The 13925-nt window shown below is 46.0% G+C and overlaps 1 protein-coding gene across 1 annotated transcript; it reads right to left on the bottom strand.

Moving 5' to 3' along the window:
• Nucleotides 1–6304: 6304 nt before the first annotated feature.
• LOC311247713 (gap junction delta-2 protein-like) lies at nt 6305–8442 on the bottom strand (the record flags this gene model as incomplete). The annotated part of the gene is made up of 2 exons (XM_084338720.1): nt 6305–7157; nt 8372–8442. The coding sequence occupies 2 exons, from the start codon at nt 8440–8442 to the stop codon at nt 6305–6307; spliced, it is 924 nt and encodes a 307-aa protein (XP_084194846.1).
• Between the last annotated feature and the right edge of the window lie 5483 nt (nt 8443–13925).

Below are 13925 nucleotides of genomic sequence, written 5' to 3'. Positions count from 1 at the left end.
AGGAGAAAACAGCAGGAGACACACACACCACTGAGGATAAACGGGGCTACCGTGGACCCCTTAATAATTCTGTGTATTGAGCCGTACTGTATTGTACCCATTCTGCAATCTGTTAAATAAATAAATTCATCCATTCATATACAGTACTGCGCGCGCGCGCGCGCGTGTGTGTGTGTGTGTGTGTGTGTGTGTGCACGCGCGCTGCGGCAGGTGTACCACGAGCTGAATTATATATGATGCCAATACATTAATCGAATCTAATTTTGATGCGTCGCAAGACTCGCAAGGCACTTCCGCCATTTCATTTTCACGCGGCTGCGTCACTAGTTGCCTTATAAGGAGCTCTGGAGGCGTTGTTTTGTATGCAAATGACCTAGACAGGAACGCGCGTTCGAGTTTAAGACATGGTGTCATTCCCCAAGCAGATGTCACAGGTGCGACCGTTTGAGCCACTTAAGACATATTACCAGCACGTTGGGGACTCAGAGTGCACTTGTCATTGATTCTGGTCTCAGTCGGTTCCAAGATAAGCCTTCCAAGAGAACTCTTTGGAAAATTTTGGGGAATGAGACCCAGTGTGTGTGTGTGTGTCTCTCACTCTCTCTCTCTCTCTCTCTCTCTCTCTCATCTCTCTCTCTCTCTCTCTCTCTCTCTCTCTCTCTCTCTCTCTCTCTCTCTCTCTCTGTCTCTGTCTCTCTCTCTCCAAGCATTAGTGAAAACAAATACTTTGCTGTGGACAGGGTTTTTAAATGTTTTATTTGTGTAGCATTTGAGCTAAAAGTGGTTAGGCTGAGAACATCTCAGCTGAATGTACTGAAATTGTCTACTTGGAAAAACCTCCATATGTGAAAATCAAATAATGCAACGCATTGATATTGCTGTCATTGTGACTCTTTCATCCTTTCTGTCACTTACAGACATCCGGCATGGAGTAAAAACAACCCAAAACAAATGCCGGAAAAAAACGGGACGTGTCAAAATCAATCTACAGTTTCTGCCACGGTTTTCACCACAGCATCCCTTGTACTTTGCATACAAAGGATGTGCAGCGAGGACCCATGACAACCGTCCAGTCAGTTGTTGCCGTGGCTATTTTTAGCAGGAAACACTGTTTACCGGTCTGACCCTGTCCTGTGTTAACCCTTTCACTACCACACTACAGACGGTTAGCGGTCTGTAGTGTGGTAGTGAAAGGGTTAACCTTCTGTAGTGTGGTAGTGCAAGGGTTAACCATTTGTCGTTATACAAGAGCCTCTCATTATCCTCAAAACCCACCTCTTCAACTTGGCCTTTGACCCCTAATTTCCTACTTTGAATGTTGTGTCTGTCCACCGTGTTGTTATTTTTCTCCCCCCCCCCCCCCCCCTATGTAAAGCGACCTTGGGTTTATGAAAGGCGCTATATAAAACGAAGTTATTATTATTATTATAAAGGTCACTAAGGAAAATATTAGAAACCTTTAATCCAATCCACCGGTCTAAGCTGACCCTGGTGGCCTTTCCTGTGATGATTATCTCTGTTCTCCTCGCTCATCAGACTCTTAAACCACTAACCTCTCCCCCGAATCCGTAGCCGAGGTGTGGAATCGGTATAATCCCAGTTCACTGCTTGATTTGCGTTAACTCTTTCAGGCACACGGCCCTCACGGTCTAACGCAGTGGTGCCCAACCAGTCGATCGCGATCGACAGGTAGATCGCGGGCTGATTTCAAGTAGATCTCAATTAATAAAATTAGATAAAAAAAAATAAAAAAAAAATTGCAAAATCAACTCTGCCTCTCCTTGTTAACTACAACAAGCAATGCTGTTTGTTATTTAAGACGAGGTCGGACACGGCACCGACAGATTTGTGTTCATTATGCTGCTTTTATAAAGCCTCAAATGACGGCTTACAATATACAATTTTGGCTGGTAGCTCTCGGCTAGGTGGTAAATTAAAAAGTAGATCTTGGTTCAAAAAAGGTTGGGGACCCCTGGGAACGGGTCGATGTAACCAATGGCTACTGGTCATCGAAACCCTCAGAGTTCTATGGTAAAGAGTGTATTTTTATATATAGCAGCTTTTATCCAAAGCGCTTTACAATTTTTGTTCCTTGCATTTCACCTGTTCACTCACTCATTCACTCACACACGGACGGGCAGAGGCGACCACGCAAGGTGCCGACCTGCACATCGGGAGCAATTAGGGGGTTAAGTGTCTTGCTCAAGGACACTTCGAAACGCTGCCCGGGAAGGAGTGGGAATCGAACCTGGAACCTTCCGACTACCAGACGACCGCTCTACCTCCTGTGCCACTGTCGCCCCTGAGCTCTAGAAATCCAAGATGGAATTCCAAGATGGAATTCTGAGGAAAAGCATTCCAAATAAACGCTCAGCTGAAAAGGTTAAAGGTCGGTGCGGAGGGCAGACGGGGGGCGTGATGTTGTTGTGGTGAGGGCCAGCCCGGCCTCGCTTAAAACACGTAAATACAGTACTTATAGGACCGGCTACACACAGACATCGGGAAACAGAGGTATTAGTTAGTGACCGGTCGAGCATGACGGGAGATTGTTCCGTGTTTGGGAGAGCAGAATCTGAATTCCCTGCTGAATTTGAGAGCGACTTGTGGGGGAGGGGGGAGGGGGGAGGGGGGGCGGGGGGGAGGGGGGCGGGGGGGGCCTCCGCTCTTCGATTTATTTCTCCTTGGAGTTGCAGAGTCATCTTGGCAACACTACCTGTCCATCTCACATCCTTCTCTCATGACACCTCCCATCTGTCTTTCACTCACTCTTTTTCTCTCTCTCTCTCTCTCTCTCTCTCTCTCTCTCTCTCTCTCTCTCTCTCTCTCTCTCTGTCTCTCTCTCTCTCTCTCTCTCTCTCTCTCTCTCTCTCTCTCTCTCTCTCTCTCTCTCTCTCCCCCCCCCCCTCTCAGTGGGGAGCAGCACTCTCCAACTCTCTGGGGCGAAGGTGCAACGCTCATCACTTCCTCACTGACCTTGAGCTACCGGCAGGCGAGCCGAGCGCTTCCAGTGCAACCGAACCCCCCCACACCCCCCACACCCCCACGCTTACGTTCAGGAACCCCTGCCAAAAGGGAGGGCGACGGGGATGCGACAGACAGGGTATAACGAGACTTAGAAGAAGACGAACTTCGGAGAGATTCGGTCCAAAGTATATACACAGTATAGGACACCGGAGGAGCAAAGTGTGAGACGAACGTTTCGATGCACGGTTTTTTTCCGCGTCTCCGTCAAGAGTTTGACTCTTAACTTTTTTTTTACCGAGTCTCTCCGAAGTGTGTCCTCCGTTCAAGTCCTGCTGTTAGTGTTATTCCCTGCTGAGTTCCACTCCTGTGTGGGTTGGTATAGGAGGGGGGCGCCCGGAACCCCACATATACCGCTTGTCCTTTCTGTTCCAGAGGGAGGCGGCAGGAGGCGACACAGCGTGAGGGCGATGTCTGTGTACAGTACCTGTGTCCTCTGTGCCGTTAAAACGCATTACACTGCAACAGTTATACATTTCAAGTATCACCGATTTCTTTAAAGGGGAACTATTTTACTATTTCTTTCACTATTTGGGCACTTTACACAATTCCTGTGAGTTTATGGAACACCTCTGTGATTATATATTTTTTTTAATTCATTGTTTTGTATTTCTAATCAAGTCCTCAAAAACAGCATTTTTCTACCTGAAGATCTTAAGCTGTTTTGAGGCTGGGCTCCTAAACCACTGTGTGGCCTGGTGGCAACTGGGACATTATCATGCAGCGGGTCTCTCTGACATCACAGATCATCACATTTTCAGATGACTCAGTTCAGTGAGGGTGAATATTGTGAGAGGAGAATTGGAAGAATGCGCCAATATGAGAATTAGAGACATAGATCATATTAATATAAGTCCACATAGCTAGGAAACAATGCTAAACACTGAAAAAGGCCATTTATAAGATAGTTCCCCTTTAACGCTTCCTGTCAAATCTGTGTCTTTGATGACGAGAGAGAGATTTATGTCAGTTTTATGTCCTTTAGTATATTGTAATCGCCCTGGTTCCAGACCATTGATTTGATGCCCCCCCCCCCCCCCCCCCACAGATTCCAATTCTACGATTCAGTTCAGCGTCTATGTATTGTGAGTGACTGTATGTTTGTCTTTTAACCACCGCACAAATGAAGTTCCGAAAAAAGGAAAATAAAGAAATTTGAAGTTTGAAGTTGAAGTTGAATCATCACAACATGAGAAAAAGGACAGCGGTTCATGGGTCTGGAACCAGGCTCTAGGACCGTGAGACATCCGTAGAAACGCTGAACCTCAGAGCCGAACCTATAGAGCCAACCGTTAAAGGGATATTTCCCTTCAGTAGAACTTGTCCATTTTCAGTGGTCTTACCCGTTTGTACGTGGCATCTATACAAGTGAGCTAGCGACCACTGCTGTCTCCCCTGTCGTCTGCCGTTAACGCCACCATTCCTCCCAGGTGTCAGGATCCTGTTTCACTTCCATTCATTTTGGGGACAAAGTCTAAATATAATACTTCTGAAGCATAAACAAACTGCTGCTGCTGTGCAGATTCCAATAAAACAGATGACGGATCCAATGTGTTTGTTGTACGTTTGAGTGAGTGCGCTGTGTATCTTTGGCCCTGTGTGGGATATTTGGAGAGTGGTTACCATGGTTATATGCTGCCTTATTGCAGGGAGAAAGATACTAAACATCTTCTGTGAGAAGTTGACAGTCGGTCCAACTATATCTCAAGTGAGACATAGTTCCTTTACTGATAACTTGAAAAAGGCAATATTAGCTAAAGAAAACTAAAGAAAACGATATCACATTGAATTCTATTCATAGATAGTTTGTTTATGCTTCGGAATTATGATATTTAGACTCAAATGAATGGAAGTGAATGAGGATCCTGACATGGGAGGAAGGGTGTTGACAGCAGACAGGGACAGCAGTGGTCGCTAGCTCACTTGTAGATGACTTTAGATAGAAGGTATAAGACTGCTGTTTTTTTTTTTACAAGTTCTACTAAAGTGAAATATTCCTTTAAGGACCCATTTGGTGTCGGCTATAAAATATTTACATCACACACATATCTCGTTTAGATTATCTCCACCTCTTTATTATGGACACCTGTCAGATTGATTTCACAGTGACATTGTTTGAATCAACCCTCTTGAAAACGGTAGCACGACAGCAACTCGTTATCGCTCTCTATACTCTGATTGAAATGCACATTTACGCTGTATTTGATTAGGATCATATAGTTTATCGACGATAACCCTTGAATATGCACTGGTTAATGTTTTTTTTAATATTTTTCTTTATGTTGCAAATGTAAATGAAATAAAAAGATAACCGCACACCACACCATTGTTCCATATCAACCACAGCTAGTCAAACGAATGAGGGTGATAAAATCCAAAATGTCATGGAATGCATATCTCTGGATAAATATTCTATAGATATATAATGTATACATTTATGTACATGTATGGCACTTGATGACACAAACTCAAGAATCCCCCCCCCCCCACAAATTAAAGAAATTGGCGCTTGGGTGTAAAAAAAAATTAAAATAAAATACATAATAACAGTCAATAATAATAATAATAATAAGACAATTTTAAAAGTCAATAAGTCACACACTTCTGCAGTGGTCCCACTGCACCGGGTGCTGCCTTGCTGCTCAGCACACATGGAGTGAGTGATCACTTTTGGGTTAAGGTTGATGGTGTGAGCACAGGCAACCAAAACAATGACACAACGCCAATCAATATACCAGATATGTGAGTGATGAGTGATATACTGTGAGAATATATTGTATTTATCTACTAAATAAGTCTACAGAGTAGTTGTTTGCCCTTTCAACTTGACAGATGTGGGTGTTTCTGTGTCCAGAACCCACACACACGGAATGTCAACGACCCACCAGTATACAGTACAGAACCAGAGAGCTGTCTTTTTGGCTTATTAGTGCAAGAATATAGTCGCTGTCCAGGTGGACGACAGAGAGACAGAAAAACACTTAAAATCAGATATGAACGTGTGCTTTTAAGAAGCACTTTACAAAAACTAAAAAAGAAAAAACTAAAAACAAACAAACACTAAAGTTGCATCAGTGCCTCGATCCTTTCTCATAAATGTTTGTTTTTGTTGTCAAGAAAAGACAAATAAAAGGTATATATACCCCACCGAATTCATACTGAGGTTGGCGAGATAAACTGTCCACCACGTTCTTGTTAATAATCAACCGTTTATACATAACGTCCTATTATATTATCCGTCCCCCGTATAGACCACAGCCTCGAGGCGAGAGGCCCGCCGTTATCAGACATAGGCAGAGTCGCTCGATTGAGTGCGGCCAAAATTGGGCATGCTCATCCTGGGAAGGTCTTTGTTTCGAATCTCGTAGATAGACTTCCTCCTCGCCTGCACTCCCCTCACCGCCGTCTTGATCTTCCTCCAGCCGAGGTGGTTGAGCTCGGCCAAGTTCAGCAGCACACAGATGCCGCTGACCGCGAACATGAAGACCAGGAACACCGTCTTCTCGGTGGGCCGGGACACGTAGCACTCGACGTCTTTGATGCAGGGATAGCGGTCGCACTCGTACACCGCGGGCACGTTGAATCCGTACAGGAAGTATTGACCCACCAGGAACCCTATCTCCAGCGCGTTCCTGAACACCACCTGGATGATGTAGAAGCGCGAGATGCCCTCCTGTCGGCGCATCTTGGACTTTGTGCTACTAGTTCTCATGGCCGAGTTGGGGATGCAGTCCTTGCCGGCGTCCATGCAGTCGGGCTCCGCGTCCTTCGTGGAGTTCTCGGTGTTCTGCAGCACTCCGTTCACTATCTTGATCTTCTTGCTGCTGTCGTCCCGCTTCATCGAGTCCTGGTCCTTGTCCAGGGAGAGGTACACCGTGGAGAAGCGGCGCTCCTTCTGCTTGGCCGACTGGTGCACGGAGTAGGTGATGAAGCAGAGGCTCGGGCAGCACACCATGATGATCTGGAACACCCAGTATCGGATGTGGGAGATGGGGAAGGCCTTGTCGTAGCACGCCTGGTTGCAGCCGGGCTGCAGGGTGTTGCACACGAACATGGACTGCTCGTCGTCATAAACGGTCTCGCCGACGATCGCAACGACCAGAATCCGGAAGATCACCACCACTGTTAGCAGGATCCTAATAAAAAGACAAGGGGAATACAAAACAAATATATATATAAAGGTCCGTGTTTATCTGTGTGTATAGGCTATACAGTTGATCAACTTAATAGTTTTAATAAACAAACGGGGACTCAATTGGGGATTGGGAGGGAGGGGGAAGTAAAGCTTGTGGAGCAGCTGTTTGGGAGCTGTCCAGTGCTGAAGTAAAGGTTATGAAGCGGCTGTTTCGGAGCTGTCCAGTGCTGAAGTAAAGGTTATGAAGCGGCTGTTTGGGAGCTGTCCAGTGCTGAAGTAAAGGTTATGAAGCGGCTGTTTTGGAGCTGTCCGGTGCTGAAGTAAAGGTTATGAAGCGGCTGTTTGGGAGCTGTCCGGTGCTGAAGTAAAGCTTGTGGAGCAGCTGTTTGGGAGCTGTCCGGTGCTGAAGTAAAGGTTATGAAGCGGCTGTTTGGGAGCTGTCCGGTGCTGAAGTAAAGGTTATGAAGCGGTTGTGTGGGAGCTGTCCAGTGCTGAAGTAAATGTTATGAAGCGGCTGTTTGGGAGCTGTCCAGTGCTGAAGTAAATGTTATGAAGCTGCTGTTTGGGAGCTGTCCAGTGCTGAAGTAAAGGTTATGAAGCGGCTGTTTGGGAGCTGTCCAGTGCTGAAGTAAAGGTTATGAAGCGGCTGTTTGGGAGCTGTCCAGTGCTGAAGTAAAGGTTATGAAGCGGCTGTTTGGGAGCTGTCCAGTGCTGAAGTAAAGGTTATGAAGCGGCTGTTTGGGAGCTGTCCAGTGCTGAAGTAAAGGTTATGAAGCGGCTGTTTGGGAGCTGTCCGGTGCTGAAGTAAAGGTTATGAAGCGGCTGTTTGGGAGCTGAAGTTTAAGCGGCTGTTTGGGAGCTGTCCGGAGCTGAAGTCCACCACCAGCTCGTGCTGAAATGGAGAGCGCTTCCCCATCTCACGCGACCCCTTATCCCACCCCGACACAGTCTAATTCTCCCAAGTGTTACATAACTGTCTGGTCCCCTCTATATACAATCCTAAAAAAAGCGACTATTTTGTCAATTAGGTTAATTCTATCTCGTTTTTCTTTTGGGAGGGGAGGGGGGGGGGGGGGTATTACATTCACTCAATGCACTTATGCCGACTGCAGAGAGTCAGTATTGTGTTTTGTTCACACAACTCTCAAAAGCCAGTTCTTCTCGGCTATAACGCCTATATACCACTTTCAAACAGCTGTTATAATACACTCTTACCTTCCGATCATAGTAGAGTGCTGTTGGACAGCCGCCTCCAGGAGACGTTCTAATATGGTCCACTCCCCCATGATGATTGCTCATTCGGAGAGACGATAGCACTCCGTGCAACAATGTGCAAAAAAAAGAAAAATCAAATGGAATGTATTCTTCTTCTTCTTCTTCTTCTTCCCTGACTATATCCCGTTGTTGTCGGACGAATGCATTGGTAATGGATGGACTGGTAACGCGCGCTGCGCTCCGCGTCTAGCTGTTGCGCCTGCCTGCCTTCCTGCCCGCCGCCTCCCGTGCGTGTGCGCCTTCTACTACTGACGGCTCGCACAACAACCGCCGGAGCACTTTTGCTCGCGCGAGTCCGAAGTGCTGATTAGTGGAAAAGCTCCCTCCTCTTCCTCCTCCTCCTCCTATACCGGTATTGCGCGACAGGTCGCGCGCGCACCCGCGCACCCGCGCCGCGCTTGAATGGAGCAGGGATGGATGGATGGATGAGAACGGCGTGTGTGTTCCGCGAGCGCTTTAATCCCCTCTTTTTATAAGTAGACCGCTATTGCGTCACGCGCCGCGCAAACAGGTTGGTTGGTGTGTGGAGCGGAGGAGCGCACGGTATCTACTGTATTTATCTACATGTGGAAACAATGCCTGGATCACACGCGATATATATATAGGCTCTAGTGGGGGGGAGAGTGAGACATGATGGGTTGGTTGGCGCACTTATCTCTGCCATCATGTTTACTCTGGCATAATTTATGTGAGGATTTTCCTTCCAACCGGCAGCAAATTAAATATTTTAAAGTCTTAGCTATAAATAAACATATTTTAATGTCCACAAATGTGTTTTTTTTAATGAGGTGATTTGTGATTCAAGTCGTGTTGTGCACTTGTTGTGCCAACATAACCCCACATGGCACAATGTTATTAAAATGCTATCTAAATCTCTGTCTGCATGTGTGTCTGTGGCATATCTCGAATGAATGAAAACTTTATTTAACAGATTGCAGAATGGGTACAATTAGAGTACACGGCTCAATATACACACAATTGTTAAGGGGATGCAGACCACTGACGTTTGTCTTGTTTACATCAGGGTCCCCCATTTTCAATTTATAATACCGATAGTATTGCCGACGACCCGGGGGAGTGCATTGTTCGATTTGGTGCCATTTTGTCAGATGGCGTCGCTACAACAGGTGCTATAATATAACAACAAACGTCACGTTTAGCCTGCGCTCATCTCGAGAACCGTTCACCCGGTGGACTTCATGCTTGGTGGGTGTGTTGCCGAGGACCCAGCGGGCACATTTGGTGTAATTTGGCCAGATGGTGGGATAATAACAACAACGGACTTTATGTTTTGGCCTGTAACTTTTGAACCAATTATTTTGTTCCTGGATTCTGTGGGTCAAATGCAAATATATCCATGTGTAAGCCACGTCCATTTGCACACTTTTAAATTTTGTACAAAGCCTCCTATACAAATCCTGAGCAATCGTCACCAAATTTGATACAGAGCATCTCTGGAGGATCAAGCCATAAAAAGTTAATTTTCCAGAATTAGATTTCCCATACATGTTTTGCTATATAGCTGTCCCACAAAACGTTCTCAAATGCTGTAGGTATACGGCTTATATTACAACAAATTAAAATGACATATATCTCCCGAACGCTTTGTGCTATTGATGTCAATATAATGATGATGCTGTAGCAGCATCATATACGTTTAAACATACTGATCCTGTCTGTCCTTCGCATTTCTCGGGAACCGTTCACCCGATTGATTTGTCCCTTGGCGGGTGTATTTCTGAGGGCCCCGGGGAGTGCAGTGTCGAGTGTGAAGCCGATCGGTTGAGTGGTTCTCGAGAACGATGCAAGCAGCTGTACCGCCAGTCTCCACGCCCACGGGCATGCGTTCCATGCAGGAGCCAAACAATTGGCCCGTTCTGAATGGACACGTGCTCCAAACGGCCACAACGGTACAACCCGAACTGGCACTGCACTAGTATTTACAAAAGAATGAAGGAACCAATAGAAACAATTTGAACATTTAATCCAAAAAATTACGAGAAAACATTAACATTTAACATAAATTAAATGTATATTAACAGTTTCAATGTTATCTTTAGTTTCATGAACAATATAAAGTTTTGTATTATGATGTAAATGGTAAATGGCTTTTTTTTTTTTAATATAGCGCTTTACAATTTGTTACACACATTTTTACCCATTCTCTCACACATTCACACGCCGACGGCAGAGGCAACCATGCAAGGTGCCAACCTGCATGCTCATCGGGAGCAATTATGGGGTTAAGTGTCTTGCTCAAGGACACATCGCCACGCTGCCCGGAAGGAGCGGGAATCGAACCGGGAACCTCCAGATTGCCAGACGACTGCTCTATCTCCCGAGCAGGGCTGGACTGGGACAAAAAATCGGCCCTGGCATTTTTGGCCCAGACCGGCCCACCATAATCGGTCGGACACCACCCACCAGTACACCATCCTTGCGGTCCCCTTAAATATGCGTACCTACTGTACTATTCCCCCAAACCACTACAAAGCTGGGTAGTAAGTGCCATGGACAAGTGGACCAGTGCAAGTGGACCAGTGTACTCACTCACTCTTGGCTGAATCTTGTTTTGGGTGGTGATGTAAAAACATCTGCATCATAGCAGGCTCAGGATGGGCAAAGTAGTCATCCCTGTCTCTCTCCTCCACAACCTGGCTTGACTAGACATAAGGAGAGAGAGATGATTACAATTAACTGGTACATTCAGGTCCAGAATTGTTGGAATTCCCTGACAAAGATGTGCAAAAAGCTGTACAATTTAAACAATACCATACTGGTAATGAGCAAATAGTTGTTTATTCAATGAATGCATGGAGCTGTTCCATCTTATTTCATTTGATACTAACTACTCAGTTCATACAGATTTCAAGTATTCAAATATCAATGATGAATATTGCATAAGGTTTACACAGTTAATAGATCACCTTCTTGTTTTATATTCATGTTCAGAGAGGAGTAATAGTTGATCTTTGTATGTGATTTATATGGCAATTAAATCAATGGTGTGCTTGTTTGTTTGGCGAGGTTGACCTACAGTTAATGTGCCTACCATGACATGTGAAGGTGCATGATCAATGGACAGCACAAAAACTATTTGTGTAGGTGGAGACTAGAGCTACCACAGATAGTAATAAGTTATAAGAGTAAGTAATCCATACCATATATATCATAATAGTTACCTTATTACCATACCATGAAAATAAACTGTGCTGCCTGTTGTGAATGTGTTTTTCCCTGTAGGCTAATACATAAGTAGGCATACATTTTTGCAGTTTAATGAATGCTTTTAGGTGATATCCTCAGGAATACAAATTGGTCAAGATAATTTGTTTTTATGATGTGTTTTTAATTTCCAAATACAAATCTAATCAAATAAAAAAAGCTGTTTTTGCAGTTGAGCTACATGCAGGTGTTGTATATTATACAGCCGTTTCATGCATCTTTATCAAGGGAACCCTTATCCTAATGATTTTTTAAATAATATTATGATGATACGATATGGACCTAGTAGTTGGGTCATCTGTGGCACTTCGTTTCTCAATGGATTTGTCATCTAGGAGGGTTAATAAACAAATTTAGCTGGGGTGTATTTTTTTTAAAAGGCGGGGGAAATTTGTGAGAGACCAAAATCCAAAATGGCTGCTGTGGAAATTAACTTTTTAATGGTTTGACCTACAATGATGCACAATATGACAATACATGGTACCAGCCCCCTCTCAGTCCTGTACCAGCCCCCTCTCAGTCATGTACCAGCCTCCTCTCAGTCATGTATACCAGCCCCCTCTCAGTCCTGTATACCAGTCCCCTCTCAGTCATGTACCAGCCCTCTCTCAGTCATGTACCAGCCCCCTCTCAGTCCTGTATACCAGCCCCCTCTCAGTCATGTACCAGCCCCCTCTCAGTCATGTATACCAGCCCCCTCTCAGTCATGTATACCAGCCCCCTCTCAGTCATGTACCAGCCCCCTCTCAGTCATGTACCACAGCCCCCTCTCAGTCATGTACCACACGACTGGCGGGGGGGGGGGGGGGGGGTGCTTAGTAAGAGATGTGATTAGTGTTAGTCAGTATACCAATACATGGTACCAGCCCCCTCTCAATCATGTACCAGCCCCCTCTCAGTCATGTACCAGCCAGCCCCCTCTCAGTCATGTACCAGCCAGCCCCCTCTCAGTCATGTATACCAGCCCCCCTCTCAGTCCTGTATACCAGCCCCCTCTCAGTCCTGTATACCAGCCCCCTCTCAGTCATGTACCAGCCCCCTCTCAGTCATGTACCAGCCCTCTCTCAGTCATGTACCAGCCCCCTCTCAGTCATGTACCAGCCCCATCTCAGTCATGTACCACAGCCCCCTCTCAGTCATGTACCACAGCCCCCTCTCAGTCATGTACCAGCCCCATCTCAGTCATGTACCAGCCCCATCTCAGTCATGTACCAGCCCCATCTCAGTCATGTACCACAGCCCCATCTCAGTCATGTACCAGCCCCATCTCAGTCATGTACCACAGCCCCATCTCAGTTATGTACCAGCCCCCCTCTCAGTCAGTACCAATGGGCCGCTGTCCCAGCCTATATTTTTATAAATAATCTTTTTTTAAATCATAACGGCCCAAATATGCGTCGGCCCACCGGGCAAATGCCCGGTATGCCAGATGGCCAGTCCAGGCCTGCTCCCGAGCCACTGTCGGCCCTATGCAGCCTATAGTTAAAATGCTATATTTAAAAAGAATGAAGCAACCGATTTGAACATTTAATTCAAACAACAACGAGAAGACATTTAACCCGTTCACTGCCACACGACAGAAGGTTAACCCTTTACTATCACACAACCGACGGTCTCCGCAGTGAAAGGGTTAACCGTTTTGGTAGTGCGGCGGCAGTGAAAGGGTTAACAAAAGGGGACGTGGGCATGGGCGTGGCCTGCCACAAAAAGGCACATAACGTCCAAACTAATTCAGGTAACACCACGAAACATTGGCGAAAGGCTTGTCACAGGCCAGGAAAAACCGAACAGAACTTTCCAAGCAGGCCAGGTGATGGGTAGATGGTGGACGCACGTACAAGGACACGCGGGAGGTTTGGAAGTGATGGCAAACAGATGTCCGTCGGCACCGGAAGTGACAGCGACGTAGAAAGAGCTGACGAACAATTGAATAAAGCAGTGGCGCACCTAGGCATGGGCAACATGGGCCGCTACCCAGGGTGGCATCTGTTTGTGACTGTGAGCTATAGGCAGGTGACTGCCCTGTTTGTGACTGTGAGCCAGTGTTTTTTAGTCGAGTCACTAAATCTCAAGTCCGAGTCGAGTCTCAAGTCCCCTAGTGTTCGAGTCCAAGTCTGAGTCACCAAAGAAGAGCCTGAGTCGAGTCCGAGTCAGGTACCCATTACCCGAGTCCGAGTCCGAGTCCACGTCGTCAAGGTTGAGTCACCTCCACTCTGGCAGTCAAAGAGCTGACATTCAAATAAAATATTATTATTTAAATTGTTTTTAT

Source organism: Notolepis coatsorum (genome assembly GCF_963971535.1).
Source record: "Notolepis coatsorum genome assembly, contig: SCAFFOLD_1603, whole genome shotgun sequence".
Lineage (NCBI taxonomy): Eukaryota > Metazoa > Chordata > Actinopteri > Aulopiformes > Paralepididae > Notolepis > Notolepis coatsorum.
Note: the sequence above shows the minus strand (reverse complement) of the source record. Positions and strands in the feature narration are given on the sequence as shown.